The sequence below is a fragment of the Misgurnus anguillicaudatus genome, chromosome 22 (assembly GCF_027580225.2).
Source record: "Misgurnus anguillicaudatus chromosome 22, ASM2758022v2, whole genome shotgun sequence".
NCBI lineage: Eukaryota > Metazoa > Chordata > Actinopteri > Cypriniformes > Cobitidae > Misgurnus > Misgurnus anguillicaudatus.
In genome coordinates this window covers 21,688,601-21,707,686 of record NC_073358.2, presented here as the reverse complement: position 1 = coordinate 21,707,686, position 19,086 = coordinate 21,688,601, and the positions used below count along the sequence as shown (strand labels likewise).

The window sequence follows — 19,086 nt, the reverse complement described above, 5'->3', positions numbered from 1 at the left end:
AAAAAACGGTAAAAAAAAAACGGTCAACAATTCCATACAGAGCGAGACCTTTAGCCTATATGCCAGAGCTCAACCCCTGCCCGATTTAAACCCTGAGTATTATTAACTTACCTGAACATGCTTGCGCAGGTTTGATGTCAAGCTTTTTAAGATGCAAAGTGGTCGCTTAAATATATGGCATGGGGTTTCTTTCTTAAGAATTAAATTGAGGGTCTGCATCAACTGGCGCCTGTCTCATCCGTATGCATGGTTTGTGAGTTTTAGCGTGTTCCCCTGTCCATCAATCAATCAACATACATGGCGCGCCTTTTTTACCTTGCCTTTTTTAAATATATTTTTTACTCAGTAACGGATGTGATTTAAAATGTAGCGAAGTACAATACTTTAAACAAAACATACTTAAGTAACAGTAAAATTACAGATTTTAAAAACTACTTAAAAATGTAGAAGTATACAAAAAACTATTCAATTACAGTAACATGAGTAAATGTAATGACATTGCTGTCAAAGTCCTAAAGGGGACATATCACGAAAATCTGACTTTTTCCATGTTCAAGTGCTATAATTGAGTCCCCAGTACTTCTGTAAACCTAGAAAATTTAAAAAAGAACAACCCAGTAACTTAGATTTGGGAAATCATTATCTGCAAGCATGTGAAAAAATAGGTTATTGAAATTTGACTCCCCTGTGATGTCAGAAGGGGGCAATACCACCCCTTAATCTGCACTATTCAACCACGACACTGCCATTAAGTGCGGAGATATGGACATATCCATTAAGTGCGGAGATATGGACATATCCAAAATGGCAAATTTTGTCTCACACCTACAAAGTGGCATTTTTAACATTAAAAATATTTAATGTAAAATATCATTTTGAGCTAAAACTTCACATACCTATACGTACTCTGGAGACACCAAAGATTTATATTACATCTTAAATAAGTCTTGTGATATGTCTTCTTTAAGTCGAGTCTCAAGTCTTTTTGTCCACATCCCTGCTTGACATACTCTAATCAGTGGCAGTGTCAAGCCATTATGTATAAATAAAAAGCACATTTGAATGATTCAGATATTCTTTTAAAAAGATTTTCATACAGGCCTACTGTAATATGCCTGAAACTACGGAAACATGGGATTGGATCTGGGCTAATATGGACCTTTTTAAGCTGGATCAGGTAGTGTAACTAATAAGGGGTGTACGGATCACGACTCACGGTTCGGCTCGCACGCGATTCGCAGATTAAAGGCGGAGTCCATGATGTTTGAAAGCCAATGTTGATATTTGAAATCACCTAAACAAACACGCCCCTACCCCAATAGAATCTGGACCTTCTGTTGATAGACCCGCCCCACACATACGCAACCCGGCATTTGATTTGATTGGCTATAAGTGTGTTTTGGTAGTCGGCCCGTCTCCTTTCCAAACCGTTTTCAAACATCGTGGACTCCGCCTTTAATACGCAAACTGAAATATGGAAAGTTTATCATATGTGTCATACTGTAGTCGATCATTTGGAGAATAGACCACTGAAAAACAATGTAATTTTCACTTTATGTGAAGTGACTATTTATGCAGCAACTTTTTCCTGAAGCGCCGCTTGGAATCCGTCTGTGTGTGTCCGCGCGTTTAAAAGTGCATACATGGTGAGACGCATTTCAAAAAGAAAACCCAGAATCTTTCTGTTCTTGAAAGGACACATATAAATAAAATTATCTCGAAATTCCACAGTATTCTTTTTCTAAAAAAACCCATTTGTTTATTTCTTAAGTGTTTGGATAGATTAGAGTTAGAAACCAGGTCCATGCTTTTCTTAAAGAGACAGTAACCTTAATTAACCTTGTTAAGCAAACAACCCAAAACTAAGAGAAAATCACTTTTGTAGCTCTAAAAATAATAATTATATTTAATTTATACAATAAAGACAGTTATTATTAATTTGATTGGATATCTGTACCTAATGTCAATTTTAGACCTTACTTAATGTGCAACTTTGTTCTTTCTAATTACTTTTGTAATTTTTTCTAATTAGATTTTTCCCACCTTTTTTTTGCTGATCCGAAAAATGATCCGATCCGTGCCTCAAAAACCGGAATGCAATTCCGAACTGTGAGTTTTGTGATCTGGTACACTAGGACTAGTGGTACCTATCCAAATCTGATACTGAGCTATACCCGTGGTTGTTATTGTCAAGCTATAAAAATGACAAACTATTAAAAAGCACCATAAGCATTTTCATGCACTACTGTTAAAGTCTTTATATGCTTGATAGCTGTATGTGAAAAACAAACACATATATGAACATAACTGTGTCTGAAGTCTGTGTGTGTAAAACACAAATAAAAAAAATGAGTAAGAAAAATACAGTACTAGTATTGGATCAGACAATCTGAATCAGTGTATTCACATGACTCCTAATAATTATTTTCTACCTTTCATCCTTGTGGGACATAAGACATCTTATGTTCCTAACAGAGGCGTCATGGGAAGGCACATGCCCCGTCAGTTTTTTTTAGCAAAATAGATTTTGCATGCAACCTCCAAATCAAAGAAGGGTCTATTAATCAGTTAATTGTCTTTTAAGCTGTTTAATAGCCACAATATCAGTTCTGCATCCTTGTCACTTTTCAGAGATTTTTGTTGTTTGATTTATTTGGTTTATTTGATTATGTTACATGTTGCTATATTCAGGCATCAGGCGCTGCAGATCCAACAGTGCTGACACAGACGTCATCACCATCTTTGTGCGCTCGCGGGCTTTCATTTAATTTGCGGCTGCGTTTTGTTATCTGAAGAATTAAAACGCTATTAAAATTACATTAATTTTATGACATAACGTAGTTGTTGTGCAAATGCATCAAAGGCACAATTGAGCAGCATTAAACAGTCATTAAACAGAACGTTAATAAACAGAAATGCCATGTAACATCTGCCAATATGTAATTATTCTGATTGGCTGAATTAATTAATATAATTATTTGACCTAAAAGTTAGTCAACACATTCATTATAGTGTTTTTTTACATAAAAGCAGTGGGCTCAGATTGTCAGAAATGCGCACACATTTCTGTGCACACTGTGCCCCCCTTAAAAAATAATGTGCATGACTCTCCTGGTTCCTACAGTATATCGACTTGTTTTAAGCAAGACAATACAATCTACGTCATATAATTGTAAAATAACATATAATTGTATTTGAAGAGGATTATTATAAACCAGTCGTAACCTGGTTTGTCGAAATGATGTTTCACTGACATTTTTCACAAGCACAGGTTAATAAAGAAGAATCCCAAGCAGTTTGTTGACTAGTTTCATCATTAAAAGGCAACCGAATTTAGCTACAGTGTAATCAATGCACTGATCTATAGCCAAGTGTTGCAAGATGCCATCAGATCTGCTTTGGCAATTCAGCCTTAATCAGAGGTTCTATCACAGTTACCTTCTGGTGGGATTTAATTAATTTTGTGTATGGTTGGATGAGGTGAACTGGCTCAGGGAAGGGTTAACAATATCTCACTGTGGGGTAATGGGTTTGTGTGTGTAGGGCACAGGATTTGTGTGTTGCTTTATAGTGAGTCTACAAGAGACACTTACTGCAGGCCTTAGGTGACTAATACAAATTAGAATTTAAAACAAAGACCTTATTTAGTGTTTTCTTATGGATTTACAAAAAGAAAAAAATTTCAATTCACTTTTCATTGGTTTTAATTAACGTGGAAAAGTAATGTATTAAAGTGTCCAACTGCATTTTAGTTTTGAAAAATGTACACTAGACTAGACAGTCAGAAATGCCTTAGCGCATCTCACCAAGACCTTTAAACCATAATGAAAGATAAGATATCCAGGGAATTAACTGGAATGAATTTTATACTAAATTAATTATATCTTATTATACAACAGTTCTTCCTGGTTCTTGAATCTGATTGGCCAAGAGCTCTTCCCAGCCATGCGATATTGTCCTGATAATGTAACAGTAACCACTTCACCGTTTGTATCATTCCGCCACCTACTGGTCATTTTAGTATTAGTGAATGGAGTTTTTTTTAAACAGTCTTTTCTCTGACTGAAAAAACTGCACGCACACACGGATACACACAGACGCGCTGTTTTCAAACACTCTCCGTGTGTCTCATTAGTTCACTAGCTCGTGAATCAGTCTGTGAATCTCAATCGGAAGTGATTATCCCATCGAAGATCAAGATCTCTTGGATGTAATGTTAAACTTAAGTGGAATAATGTCACATTGTGTGTACGATTAACACTTGGAAAAAGGAATGAAAACAATAATTTTCCCTGGAGCGATCTCTCTCCTCAGAACACAAAAACACTGTGGAACTGCAGGTAAGCAGTGCAGCTTTTAAATTGGACAATTGATAATTTATTTTGTCGTGACGTAATATATTTATAAGCAGCATGCAAAAACATCTCTCTGACACTTACAAAAAACTGTTTTATATAGTACTGACAAGAACAAGGTCTAATAATAAGTGAGTGCTCGTATCGCGTTAAGATTAAATGGGAAAGCAATGGTAACATTATAGAAATATAGTTTTATTAACTTTTACTTCACGCCAAAACAATTAAAACACAAAAGACACTAAATATGAATAAGAAAACAAGTAATAGTTTCATGACACCAAATTCTGCTGATTTGATCTCATTTTTGACCATCAAACACAGACAGGGCAGTGGTCAGCGGGGCGAGTGAACACTGACGTCCGCTTATGCTCTGGTTCTCACGTACCGAAACTTTCTAAGCAAATTTTTAAACAGGCTCTATCTTTACTAATAGACTGCAGATTTTAATATTATACATATATATTCTCAACTGAACTAATCTTAAAACTACACTTTGTGACCAAGAAACGGTAATGTTAAGAAACACCTATTCCGTCCATTGAGTTATTATGAGATTCAAAACAGCGAAAGTGTTACCTGTCATTCTGGCCTTCAAATCCGTGGCGGAAGAAAGTAGTTCCCAAACAAAGAGGCTATTAAAATAACTCAGTTGTTGTTTTCTAGTTTTAGTTTTTCAAACGTGTGCCGTCGAACGAAAGCGATAACGCTCTCGGAGTTGTGTGATATAGCTCTATATCATCACGGCTTTGATTATGCCAGAGGCACGAGGCCGTAGGCTAACTCGAGCGATATTGCTTAAATATCATTATTATTTGAAAAATGTTAATGTCAGGTCACCTGCCCATGTTGGTATTTGCACTCTGTATTTTCCACACTTTTTTTCATAATTTGGCTGGTCCTGCGGCTACTAGTCAGGCGCAACTTCAGTATGAATTAATTTTGACATATATGATATGAACCAAGAGACAACATTACCGTCTACAGCCACAAGAGTCTGCTATATGCTGCTTCTGTATTTATGTAATTTAATGGATTCAGTGATGTATATTGACAAGCCTGCGAACTTGATACGCGTTGGCTTGTTCTGTTAATTTAACCTATTCAACCTTCCAGGTATGTTCAGTATGCTATTGTGTATCGTGTAAATAACTATTTTTATTACGTTAACGTACGGACATCATGTTCTGTGTGATATTGTTTAGTTTAATAACTTGCCTTTCCAGAATAAATGTCTGTTCTTCGGCTTGGATTACTTGGATAACAAAATTGAAATTATTTTGTTATATGTTATGTTTTTTCCTCTTCATGACGCAATTTTGATTGTTGCGACATATACTCCGGATCGACTTATAGTTTGGAAAATACGGTCATTTCATTTTATATTCTTTACTAGTTTTTATATATTTAGTTTATTTATTAATATTATATTGTTATACTGTATATTCATTAGTTATTCTATTCTACATTTCTTGTAGTTATTGTTCAAATCTCATGTTGCCACTGTATTGTCTTCACAGGTAGATATGGGTTTCCAATGCTTGCAATCTCAAGGTTTTTATTAACGTGACAAGAATGTTGTGAACATAAAATTGCCCACTGTCTATGTTTGGTATAATACCACCTGCTAAATCTGCTTCTAGTTAGACGAATTTAGTCCATGCATCGAAGAAGTTAGACGAAGCTAGTCTGACCATAGACAAGCTAAACTAAACACTGAACGCAACTAAGATTATTTAATAAACCATCATTCTTTTATTACATCACTTCGTCTCCTTCCTGGTGATCTTTCATCTCTGTATCTGCATTGTGGCTTAAATCACAACAGAGTCATTGAGTCATTTTTCCCTGACATGAGAGAGAGAGAGATCTAGTGAGCTAGATCTAAAGTTGGATCTGTGGTATCTAACAATTTTGCACAAAGCCAAAGTTGGATCTATCATTTTGGTGTTGTCGGCTGGATGGGATGCAATAGCTGCAATGTTTTTTATTATGTACTTCTTTACACAGCTTTAGTAATGTTATTAAAGGTAACTAAAGCAGATTGTTACATACATTTTAGTCAAATTGTGCTATTTTGAACAGCATGGGCTGGTTTGAGCTCTGTAATTGGCATGTCACGGGTGGCAACCACAAATTTACACAGCGATTGGCTGATTGCAGCAACTGTTGTGAGTCTAATCTGTACATTAAATATAGTAAGCTCTAATATTGCCAATGCCTTTGTTTCTATGGAAACATATGTCATGACATTGAACAAAATGTAAAGTAACCCCCAAAGCCTGTCCTTTAAAGGAATATTCAATTTTCTTAAAAGAAAAATCCAGATAATTTACTCACCACAATGTCATCCAAAATGTTGATGTCTTTCTTTGTTCAGTCGAGAAGAAATTATGTTTTTTGAGGAAACATTGCAGGATTTTTCTCATTTTAATGGACTTTAATAGACACCAACAATTAATACTTAACTCAACACTTAACAGTTTTTTTCAACGGAGTTTTAAAGGACTATAAACAATCCCAAATGAGGCATAAGGGTCTTATCTAGCAAAACGACCGTCACTTTTGACAAAAAAAACAACAAATATACACTTCCAAAGCACAACTTTTCGTTTAGATCCGGTCCAGCGCGACCTAACGTAAATGAGTGACGTAGGGAGGTCACATGTTACATATATAAAACGCACATTTGCGGACCATTGTAAACAATAAACTGACACAAAGACATTAATTAGTATCAGTTGACATACAACAAAGTAGGAACGGTCCTCTTTCACCACACTTGTAAACACTGGGGCGGAGTTTCACGTTCGTCCTCTGTGACCTCTTGACGCATGACAACCGGATCTAAACGAGAAGTTGTGCTTTAAAAGTGTATATTTGTTATTTTTATTGTCAAAAATGACAATCGTTTTGCTAGATAAGACCCTTATGCCTCGTTTGGGATTGTTTATAGTCCTTTGAAACTCCGTTAAAAAAAACTGTTAAGTGTTGAGTTAAGTATTAATTGTTGGTGTCTATTAAAGTCCATTAAAATGAGAAAAATCCTGCAATGTTTTCCTCAAAAAACATAATTTCTTCTCGACTGAACAAAGAAAGACATCCACATTTTGGATGACATGGTGGTGAGTAAATTATCTGGATTTTTCTTTTAAGAAAATGGAATATTCCTTTAAACAACCTCTCTATGGCTCAGCAAAAGACATTACAGATAATAATAATGTTACAATAAATATATTCAACACGATTTTGTAAATTTTTTATAAATGTTTTGAATTATTCGAAAATAATGCACACTTCGAGTAGTGCCGTTACCCTAGGTGTTTATTATTTACAAATAAATCCAAGTCAATTATTCTGCTTATACCACTGTTACCACAGTCATTGCTAAGCCATTGCGCTGGTGGTTATTTTAAGACATTTGACAGGTTAGATGCGCATCTATCAAAAAATAATGCATACCTGTGGAACATTTCCCAACCAATCAGAATAAAGCATTCAACAGCCCTGTGCTATAAATCACTAGTAAAAACTTCTGAACATCAATAATTAGTTGTTTAACCAGGTATTTGGTATTGTAGTACTTGTGCTAGTATGTTTTCAAATATCCTCCAACAAGTTTTTAAAAGAGCATCATATTCTTTCCCAACAAATTCTCTAAGAATGTTATCAACAAAGATTTCTGGATTCCCGTGTGGATCTAATGTTCATACTCAGCCAGAGACGTGAATCATCTGCCGGGATAAAAAATCTCTTGCATAACCAAAAGTATTTTCTTTAACAAACTGCAACTTCATTTAGTTTTAGAATTTCACTTCAACGTACCATCTCACTTAGCCATGTCCATTATGCTGCAATTAAAGCAAACACTGTATGTACAGTAGCAATTCAGGACCTAGTTTTTATGCAGGTCTAAAAACAATACTACTTTAAAAGATCTGAAGGCTAAATTCTTGCTCTTGCAGCTAAACTCTTGCAGCCAAAAAGATAATCTTTCATAAAGCTTTCATGCCTCTCTAAGGAGATCTACAAATTTTGGTTTAATATTCAAGCATGCAAAAATGACTTAGTCTGGTAAAACTCTAAGTGAGACAGTCTCTGCCAATACACTGACCTGTAATAATGTTGTCAAGAAGAGTTGTCGGCATGCAAAAAATCCCAACAAGAAGGTCGCTGATGGCAAGGTTGAGGATGAAGAGGTTGGTGACGGTGCGCATGTTTCTGCTCCGTAAGACTATGAAGCACACCACTCCATTTCCAACCATGCAGACCACAAATATGAGCAGGTACGACACTATGAAAATTGCTGCTACTGATGGCTGATGCAAGTAATATCCAACATATGTGATGTTGTTCTGACGTAAGAAGAGTTCACTGGAGCCATTTGGAAAAGTCCAGTTACCGTCATCCACGAAGGTAATGTTTGGGTCCAGAGTTTCATTCATTTTATATCTGAGAATAAAAGAGAGAGGATTTATTTTCAGTGGTTTTATTTTTCCTTCTTAATCAACACAAACCTGTTTGTCTTTCTGTTTTAATCTGTGCTTTTAAACTCCCTTACATGTACCTGCTAAAAATGTTGAAATCTTTTCTGTTGTGAAGGCTAGTTTCTTTCATTAACGCAATTTAACTAAAATGAAATTATGCTTTACATTTAAAGGCCTTGAAATTGAAGTCCATGATCTGATTTCTTCAAGGCTCAACTATTGTAATGCATGTTATAAAGAAATTAGTCACAAAACAAGTCCAAAGCTCCGCTGCAAGACTAATAATGGGTATAAAGAAACGGGAACATATTACTCCACCCTGGTCTCTTTACACTGGCTTCCAGTCTATTACAAGATTTATTCTGTTATTCTTTTATTGGTGTACAAATCCTTGAATGAACTGGCATCAGTCTGGATGAAGATCAGCTAATCAGAACTTACTAAAAAATACCACATCCAGAGCAAAAAGTAGAAAAGGGTGCCTTCGCTGTTTTAGCACCAAAATGGTTTGCCCAGTTTGCCTTAACATATTAGAGACGCAGGTACCTTATAGGTACAATTAAAAACACATCTGGTCTCAATAGCCTTTAATAGGTGACAATATTTGTGATGCATGTTATTTTATTAAGTTTTTATTAGGTTTATTTATTTTTTAATTGTGCTATACAAATAAAGTTGCAATTGCCAACTCCTTAGCTCTCTGATCTCAAGGTGTGGATATAATCAATTGATATTAAAGTGGAATGCAATTACATAGATTAACCTATATTGTGCAATAGTTTTCCCCTCTATGCAATTATTCTGAATGTAGACATTTGACATTTAGGGTATGTAGTGTCTACATCACTATATTGGCTTCTATGAGCTGCCCATTTAAGACATCCGGCTTTCACAAAAATAGGTAGTCTACTGGATCTCTCAGTCTCATTTCTATTATTTTACAAAGCACTGCGACAATACTCCCATAGTAAAGATTTTGTTTCATAAAAACATATTTTAAAATGTTTTATAATGACGCGAACGTGCACGTCCATATGTACCGTTGATCCCCCCAAAATCTTTCAGTCAGTTCTTAAAAGAACAATTACTACTTACATTTTCATACTGTGCACTCTGCAGATCTTTGCAAAGAATACTTCATGCAATATATATATATATTTTAAGAGTTTTGTACAATATGAGTGTGATTTACGAGACTTAAATGCACGTGCTTATATGTATACAGCGCACTTCTGATGGATTCTCAGTCACAGAATATGTACAACTGCCTACAATACTGAACATTGATGGGTTAATCCTTTAAAATACACATTAAAAATCCGCAAACTGCTTGTTGCAGTCGCAAATGGAAGTGTTTCTTACCTTTGGTATAGCCAGTTTCCAAGTTGCACTACCTGTTCTCAGGTAGAAACGAACGCGCACACCTCACTGTTCCCCTGTTCCTCCACGGAGAGACATAAGGAGTCTTTGAAAGCCTTTAAATGAGTGACAACTTAATATTTATTTATAAATCAATTATACTTCGTGTTAAACTTTACTCCGACATAATATGTGCCATAAATGTTAAGTTTTAACAAGTTTTTTTCACACGAACAGAAGCTGCTCGGTCTCACATCCACACTCTTCAGCAGACAGTCAATGAACAAAGCGCAAGCACGAGAGAGAGCGAGAGAAAAGAGCTACCGGCGGGGTGATGATGCGCGTTACAAACGTCACGCGCACGCGGGGATGGACAAAGGATTTGGGTAAAATTTAAGCCCAGAGTTTCAGCTCTGGACAGAATATACTACATTGTTATTAGTTACACACAAAAGACATGTTTTTATTTATTTATTTTCATTTTGCATGGTGGCATTTTGATGCATTATTTATGTAGTAGGCTGTTTATTCGACCCCGTTATTAATCGCAATATAATTTAATGTGTAACTCTGTTACCTGTCACTTATAAACTTTTTAATTATGTAAATCAGCATCCTGGAACCCGTTTGCTGTGGGCTCCAATCATGTCATAACCGCTTATAATGATCTAAGTGCACCTAAGCGCATTTATCAATAGGGGGCACCATTCACTAGCATAAGCCAACAGGAAAAGTCCTTCAAAGCCAAAGTTTTTGACATTAGTGACGGCATGCAACTGCTTGAGGGCCGTGTCTGCAGTGCAATAAAAAAATAGGCTACAAAAGCAGAGAGAAGTTTAGACACTTACAGTTCATGTATTACTTATATTTCCCTCAGGGGATAATGACTAAGATATATAAGAATATACTAATAGTATCATAATTCTCTTAATCTTGTATCTATGCAAGTATGAATGTATATGTATGCTGAAAAATCTTATTAGAGAACTCTCATTCCCAACCTAGTCTTTTGTGTCACGGTCACAGCATTAGGCTATTTGTCAGGTGGTATCAATTTTAGTTAAATGAAGATTTTGTTGGATGCAACTTGGAATATAGTGCTTCATTGGTGTTCTTTGATACACAGTGACGTAAAAGGGCTGTAACAGTTAGTTAGTGGAATGGTGAGTCATTTGCTGTGTTTTTGGGGGGGAGGCATTTTTAGTCCCATCTCTTTTACGGACGAAATGTTGATTTATATTACAATGTAATACCATATCAAATACACTGATGTTCACAATACCATTGAATAACTTTTTGTTTAAATGGTTCTTTAAAGTGAAAGGTTATTCTGTGGCATGACTGTGAAGAACCTTTTAAGCACCTTTATTTTTAAGAGTGTGGTTTAATCTCTGATAAAATTGGAAAACAAAATTTGCTAGATTTTTGATGTTGTTGATCAATTTCTATAATCCTTCAATCATTAATTTTGTTGACTTGACACCTTTGTAACTTCACTGAAGGACTGTAAAAATGAAATGATACACAAACCATCATTTTGGTGTTAAATACGACTCCCGGGATTTACTAAAGTCACACAGTGGAAGTCACTAGGAGAAGTCACACAACACCAGGCATTTTAAAACTTATTGCAAATGTTTTGTCCTCCAGTTCTTTTCAGTGTCTTATGGCTTCATTGGTTGGGATTTCACACTCCAAATTTCAGGCGTTAGTAGATTATCGCACCTGTGGGCAAATCAGCTCTGCTTATTTGCAGCCCTGAACTAATTTGCGCTGCTCTTAGTTGCATTGGTCCTAATAGAAATCAGCTGTTGCACCTGTTATTTATTTTGCACCTTTTTAGCAAATAACCCGCAGATTACCACTCCCATTGGTGCTTTTTTGTAATTGTGCTATGATGTTAATTTGCCCGTTTGGTAAATCTGGCCTATAGTCATTAACAGCCCTGTGGTATAAAATAATAATAATGGTTATACATATGAGTTGGACAATGAGTTCGCTATAAACAGTGCTTTAAGTGGCCCAAAAGAGGTGCCGGTACTCTATTATTTATTTTTTTGCTGACTCAACTCCTCCTATATTGAAGGGGTTTTATATTCAGCAGTCAACAGAAGACCTTTTAAAACATAATAAATCCTTTTATAGGTTTGTAGATTTGCTTGAGCTAGAAATAGCTACTGAACATAAATAAAATGTGCAATAGAATTTTTAAAAAATACCCTTAGAAAGAGCTACTGTAGAAAGAGCTATTGAACATAAATAAAATGTGCATTTTCAACATTTAAGGAACAGTATGTAGGATTGTGGCCAAAACTGGTATTGCAATCACAAAACTTGTGGCTAAAACTGGTACTGCAATCACACAACTGGTGGCCAATAGACAAAATGACAACATAAACATCAGTTGAGGGCTGCAACTCCACTTTTTAAATGACAATATCCTGGCCAGACCACTGTTGTCAGTGATTTAAGTATTTGAAATGAAAATGATTTCTTAATATCTAGTGACATATCAGGGCCATTTTATAATTAATTGATAAACATTTCTTACATACTGTTCCTTTAAATGCTAAAACTAGTTGTTCAGATAAAACGAGCTTGAAAAAAACCTTTAAAATGACACCAAGACCATGTCTATGGGTTCAAGAATAACAAAATACTGGCCATTTGAAACTCAAAAGTCATCACTTTATTTTGTCCCATTGTTTTCCATTTTGTGGGTGGTAAAACTCCTGTGCACGTCGTTCAAATTCATTGTAATTTCGTTCACTTGTAGTTTAGAAATTAAACTAAATGTATATTACAATTTCAACAATGTTTTTGAGGAAATTCAAAGTTGCGTCGAGGGGAACCAAACTGACAGCCGCGACAGTGGAGATTGTCACGTACCTACAAAAGGGTATTGGATAAAGCTTGTGTCTGACCTGCAGCGATATCATTGGGATGTCAGCCAGCGAGTCCTCTGATTCTGACCTTGTTCTTTTACTACTCAGAGTCTAAAACAAGGGGGCCATATTAAGTGTTCATTGTATTTTCATTTTAAACGAGCAGCTATGGTTGCGCGTTTTACACACAAAGACACGTCTCAGACCACATTGACACTGACTGACAGCGGCAAAAGCGACGCATGCGCTTTTAACTTGTAAAACTCAAGGGTGTATGGGTAATGTAGTCTCTGCTCTCGATGGGACGAATTAGGAAGCGTACATTGTGAAGGGCGCTCTGAAAAGTGGCAGCGCAGCCAAAGGATTAAATTAAACCTCTGATTTAAACATATGCGCAAATGAGCGTTCCGGTACGCTGAAAGCACATTCTGGCCGCACAGAGAGGTGGTGGTACGCTCAAGAGCTATATTTGGAAGTGGCGGTACTGAGTACAAGTGCGTACCGGCCCACTTCAAACAATGGCTATAAAACATAAAGAGCTATAGACAGTGCCTAAGCTACAAAAAGCAATGGAAGCAGCAACAAATGTTTTCATAACTGCAAGAATAAGTCCTACCAAGCTACAGTACAAGTAAAATCCAAAACCAACCTTTAGTATCTTCAATAAATGTGCAGTTTGAACCCTGATAGAGACCTTGTCATCCAACCAGATATCCAAATATTTATACAGTAGGATAAAACTCTTTCAGCTGAGTCCCCACCAAAGGGGTAAATATCTATCTGAGCTCTGGTAGTCAGCTATAGGAAAGTTTTAAAGGGCACCTATTTCATTGCTAAAAAACAACGTTATTTTGTGTATTTGGTATAATACAATGTGTTTGCGTGGTTTATGGTTCAAAAAATAAATTATTTTCCACATACCATATACATTTTTGTAGCGCCACATTTCAATCTCTTCCTGAAATGCACAGATTTTGTACAAAACTAATCTGTGATTGGCCTGAATACCTCTGAAGCAGCCAGACGTCAGGAGGAATTATGATAATGTCGGTCTTGTCTACATCACCAATCCCAGGAAGTGAACTGTTGCCTACAATCCGTGTGTTTGTTGCAGTCCAAGAAAAGAGATTTACGTTGGAGACAATAATTTGCGTCAAGTTCGTCACAACATGTATGTAGCCTGTCTTGTGTGTGGTTTATAATTTCAAAATATGTGTTTGGTGCGTCGAGTGAACCTATGTGCATCACGTGTCTTGTCAAAATAAGTGCCTGCTGCAGACGTGTCTAAAGGGTTTATGATAAAAAAAGACGCTCGAGTTTGCCAGATACTCGAATAATTTCATGTTTAATCAGAGTTTACTGTTAAGGGAGTGTCTTGCGTGTATTTTGTGAACATGAACGTCTCTTTTATCATAAAAGGCTTTGATGTGCATGCAGCAGGCACTTATTTTGACAAAACACATGATGTACATGGTTCACATGGCGCAACAAACACATATTTTAAAAACACGAGCAGTCACCGGTTACCACTGATATTTATCATGTACTAATTCACACTAACACACCAGAGGAAAAGGAAAATCATGAATCGAACTGTAGACCACATCATCATATCAGTAGAATACCACAATACATTAACTGCCCATGTTTTTTCAATAACCTTGGTTCCACAAATATTTTTCTTCCATTTATGTTCCCAATAAGCACTCTTTAAAAAAATTTAAGCCTTGAACCATACCAACCAGCTCTGAGATGAATCACATAAACATTCTGTTTGAAAGCAATTGAAAAAGAAAGACAAACGAATGTGTAGAAAAGGAAGTCCTCAAAACGTGAAGTGTGTGAATAAAGTAAACACAAGATACACATTAAAACTACTTACTTCTACCTGGTAATGTAGTTTGTCTAGAGTATGATGTCCGACAGAGCTAGGTCACAGCACTGTAACTGAATAAAACAAATGAGGAGCTCAAATGCAAAAGCCGCTAATTGACACCTCAAATTTGATAATGATTTTAACTGAATGTTCTCGACACATATTATACGTTCATCAAATACTTTTGGTTCAAATCTGCCTAATCCTGGCCTCATGCCATTCAGAAAGACTAGTTTGTTGGCAGAATTCATTGAGTCTTAAGACTAGGAAGAGTGATTACATCATTTGCAGTGGTTTACAGGTGCAAACGAATGCATCGATACAATATGTTACCTTGTTTTCTGATATCTACATAGAAGGTATGTGACTTTATTAGATGCAAAAATGACCCAGAGATGGTTTACATGTCCATTTACAATCTTAGGATTTTTCTAGAAAAAAATAGTCTGTTATTACTTTTTTTGGAAGGGTCATGAAGCTCTTGAGCTCTGCTCTAATTGACTGTTTCACAACGAGGCTCATACTGCATTTAGTAAATAGACCTTATATGTTTGAGCCTGTATCAGATGAACAACAGACGCGTCTCGCTTCTGGACTACTGCTGAGTGGTCCAAAGTTATGTTCTCTGATGAAAGTTAATTTTGCATTTCCTTTGGAAATCAAAGTCACAGAGTCTGGAGGAAGAGAGAAGAGGCATACAATCCACGTTGCTTGAGGTCCAGTGTAAAGTTTTCACAGTCAGTGATGGTTTGGGGTGCCATGTCATATGCTTGTGTTGGTCTACTGTGTTTTCTGAGGTCCAAGGTCAACGCAGCCATATGCTAGGGAGTTTTAAAGCACTTCATGCTTCCTGCTGCTGACCAACTTTATTTATTTATTTATTTATTTAATAGGGACCATGCATATTCATGAACAATGCTGTAAGACAAACAACATGTAAATATGCCAGAATTAGTAAAAAAATACTACTTTTCATCTGTAGTCCCTAGGCCGGTAACAAACACTAACCAGAAAATAACCAACAAACATACCACATTAATTCACTATGACAACTATAAGGAATAAAAATATCCATGAAAAATACAAATAGACAGAATAAAATACAACAACAAAAATGACATTATAGTATCAGTAAAACAAGTGCAGTATATCAATGTAACAATAATGTGTACATCTCTGGTTCTCAAAGAGCACAGTTTCAATTGTGTTTTAAAATTGTTAAAAGTTATACACTCTCTTATCAGAAGAGGCAAACTATTCCACAATTTACCACCTATTATTGACAACACATTTTGACCAAGGGTAGTACGTCTAAATGGTATAGCATCATCTGCATACATTTGGACATCAACATTTTTGCATGCCTCAGGTAGGTCGTTTATGTAAAGTGTGAACAAAATCGGACCAAGTATGGAGCCTTGGGGGACCCCAACTGGACAATCACTAAGTGGAGGCTTTGTGTCATTTATACAAACACATTGCTTTCTGCAGGTCAAGTATGATTTTATCCAGTGAAGAGCTTGCTCTGAGAAATTAAAATATGTCAATTTAGATAAGAGTATTTCGTGATTTACTGTATCAAAAGCTCGCTTTAGGTCAAGGAAGACAGCACCAACATAAGAACTCCTATCTAAGTAGCCTTTAACCTTTTCTAAAAACAAACAGTTAGCTGCTTCCGTTGAATGATGAGCCTTAAAACCATGGAGATGCAGATTTAATTTTTGGAACCTGCACAGTGCCAAAGCTACCAGTACCTGGTTTAAAGCAAGACATTTTAGCCTGTTATCATGGGTAATTTATGTCCATTTTGCATTTTACATGAGAAAAAAAGAAATTTGCACAATTTCGATAAATTAGACTGAAAGTGTGTTAAAGCGGAATTTTCTTTGATTGACTCAATTAACCAGAATGCACTGCACTAAACTGAGTCATTAGCTCCACCCACTAACCACTGACCAATGCAGCCTTCAGGTTTGTTTGCCGCAAGAACGGTATGACGTCATCCGGCTGTCGATTTTTGCGGCACCGCATGAAGTTGAACAAGCCTAATAACTTCTTTTACCGCTCCACCTGCTATCAAATCAACTCAAGTCAACTTGAAGTTAGCCGGCAGACGAACCCAACCAAAGAGTAACTCTGCTTTTATCGTCTCTGAAGGAGAAATCACCAAAGCCCTCGATAAAAGATGACTAAAACCTGTGCGGGAGTTTTATTGTTTTATTGTTTACATTAACGTGACCCTCAGCTGACACAGCACTAACAGATTATTCGAAAATTTGAATATGCATCATAATGAGCTGGCATAGGTTATAACTCGTGCTGTAGAGAAACTTAAAATTGAGTGGCTAGTTAAAGGTCAAGAGAGTAAGAAGACGAGTAAACTGTACGAGAAGTTTCTAAAGAAAAAAGTACAACCACAGCGTCTTCCAATTTTCCTGATCTGCACACTGAGGTAGCTAGATCATGGAAGAAACCCTCTCTACCAGAGTTAATCCACAAGCACATACGAGTTTCTCACACATACAGGGGTACAAAAAACACGGATATGGCACGCTACCTTAAAGGCACTCTAAGCGAATCTGTGTGATGTCCCTTCTTGTTGACGTTCAAACAAAACGAAGCGTAGTTATCTCCTCCCCTCCCTCCGTGCTTTCTGAACGAGTTATGAACACGCCCAACCCCACTCCCAAATCCTTCTTGTCGTTTATTGGCTGGAACACTTTATGTTATGTTTCGTGGTGGTAGGTTTGACCGCTTTGTTTTTGTTGCAGTTTGCGAAGCCTGGGCGGTCAGAGACCGCGTTTTTTTACAGTGTGTGCAGAGGACAGGCAGCTATAGCAGATAGTGAGGAGATGTTTGCTGTATAAAACAAAAAATGTTTTATGGCCTAAAACGCGTGAATTCGCTTAGCACCTTTAAGTTGAAGAAACATTAGAATGTTATATTATATTATATATATTATACAACCCGAATTCCAGAAAAGTTGGGACATTTTTTAAACTTTAATAAAATGATAACTAAAAGACTTTCAAATCACCTGAGCCAATATTTTATTCACAATAGAACATAGAAAACATAGCAAATGTTTAAACTGAGAAATTTTACAATTGTATGAACAAAATGAACTAATTTCAAATTTGATTTCTGCTACAGGTCTCAAAATAGTTGGGACAGGGCATGTTTACCATGGTGTAGCATCTCTTTTCCAAACAGTTTGAAGACGTCTGGGCATTGAGTCTATGAGTTGCTGGAGTTTTGGTGTTGGAATTTGGTCCTATTCTTGCCTTATATAGATTTCCAGCTGCTGAAGAGTTTGTGGTCGTCTTTGACGTATTTTGTGTTTAATGATGCGGCAAATGTTCTCTGTAGGTGAAAGCAGGCAGGCCAGTTCAGCACCCGGACTCTTCTACGACGAAGCCATGCTGTTGTAATAGCTGCAGTATATGGTTTTGCATTGTCCTGCTGAAATATACAAGGCCTTCCCTGAAATAGACGTTGTTCCTTTAGTTTTCATTTTATTCAGATTTAAAAAACGTCCCAACTTTTCCGGACTTCGGGTTGTATTATAATATTCCCCAGTCCGCAGCTTCTTTAAAAACCCATTTACTACCAAATAAACCATGCCATGTTACTTCAGACATGGTAGGTAAAGCGTATATGTGCCTGAAGCACCACAGATGCAAATACATTAATTGGCTCTTTGGTATATTCTCGAAGTAGATTGGTCTCTCTAACGAGTTCCCAATACGTCAGTCACTGGAATGACATCTCCGTTCCCTTCCTTCAGGGAATGAGGGTTACATACAGTATGTAACCGAGAAGTTAATTTTCGTGAGGGTAGATAACTTTGTTTTGTGTTTTATGTTGTTTTGGATCAAACTAAGTTTTTTGTTCATAGAATTCAAACAACCTATGTTCTTTTCATGCTTTTTTAATTTTATTCAAATATCTGCCAATGGGGTGAGAAAAAAATCTTGAAATAAGTTAACTTTTTTCTTAAACACTTAATTCAAGAAAAATGTGCTCACCCCATTGGCAGATATTTTTGCTTGTTTTAACCACAATTTCACTTAAAGGTATTGCGGAGGATTTAATTTTTCCGGGTGGATCATCAAGACTATTCC

At 36.4% G+C, this 19,086-nt stretch overlaps 1 protein-coding gene across 1 annotated transcript in view; it reads right to left on the bottom strand.

Annotated features, from left to right (window-relative positions):
• Positions 1-10,677, bottom strand: part of npffr2a (neuropeptide FF receptor 2a) — a 31,031-nt gene extending 20,354 nt beyond the window's left edge. The window contains exons 1-2 of the mRNA XM_055200116.2: positions 10,205-10,677; positions 8,470-8,807 (exon numbers count right to left, since the gene is read on the bottom strand). Of these exons, the coding sequence (XP_055056091.2) occupies positions 8,470-8,800 (331 nt within the window). The 5' untranslated portion in view covers positions 8,801-8,807; positions 10,205-10,677. The remainder of the gene's footprint in view (positions 1-8,469; positions 8,808-10,204) is intronic.
• Between the last annotated feature and the right edge of the window lie 8,409 nt (positions 10,678-19,086).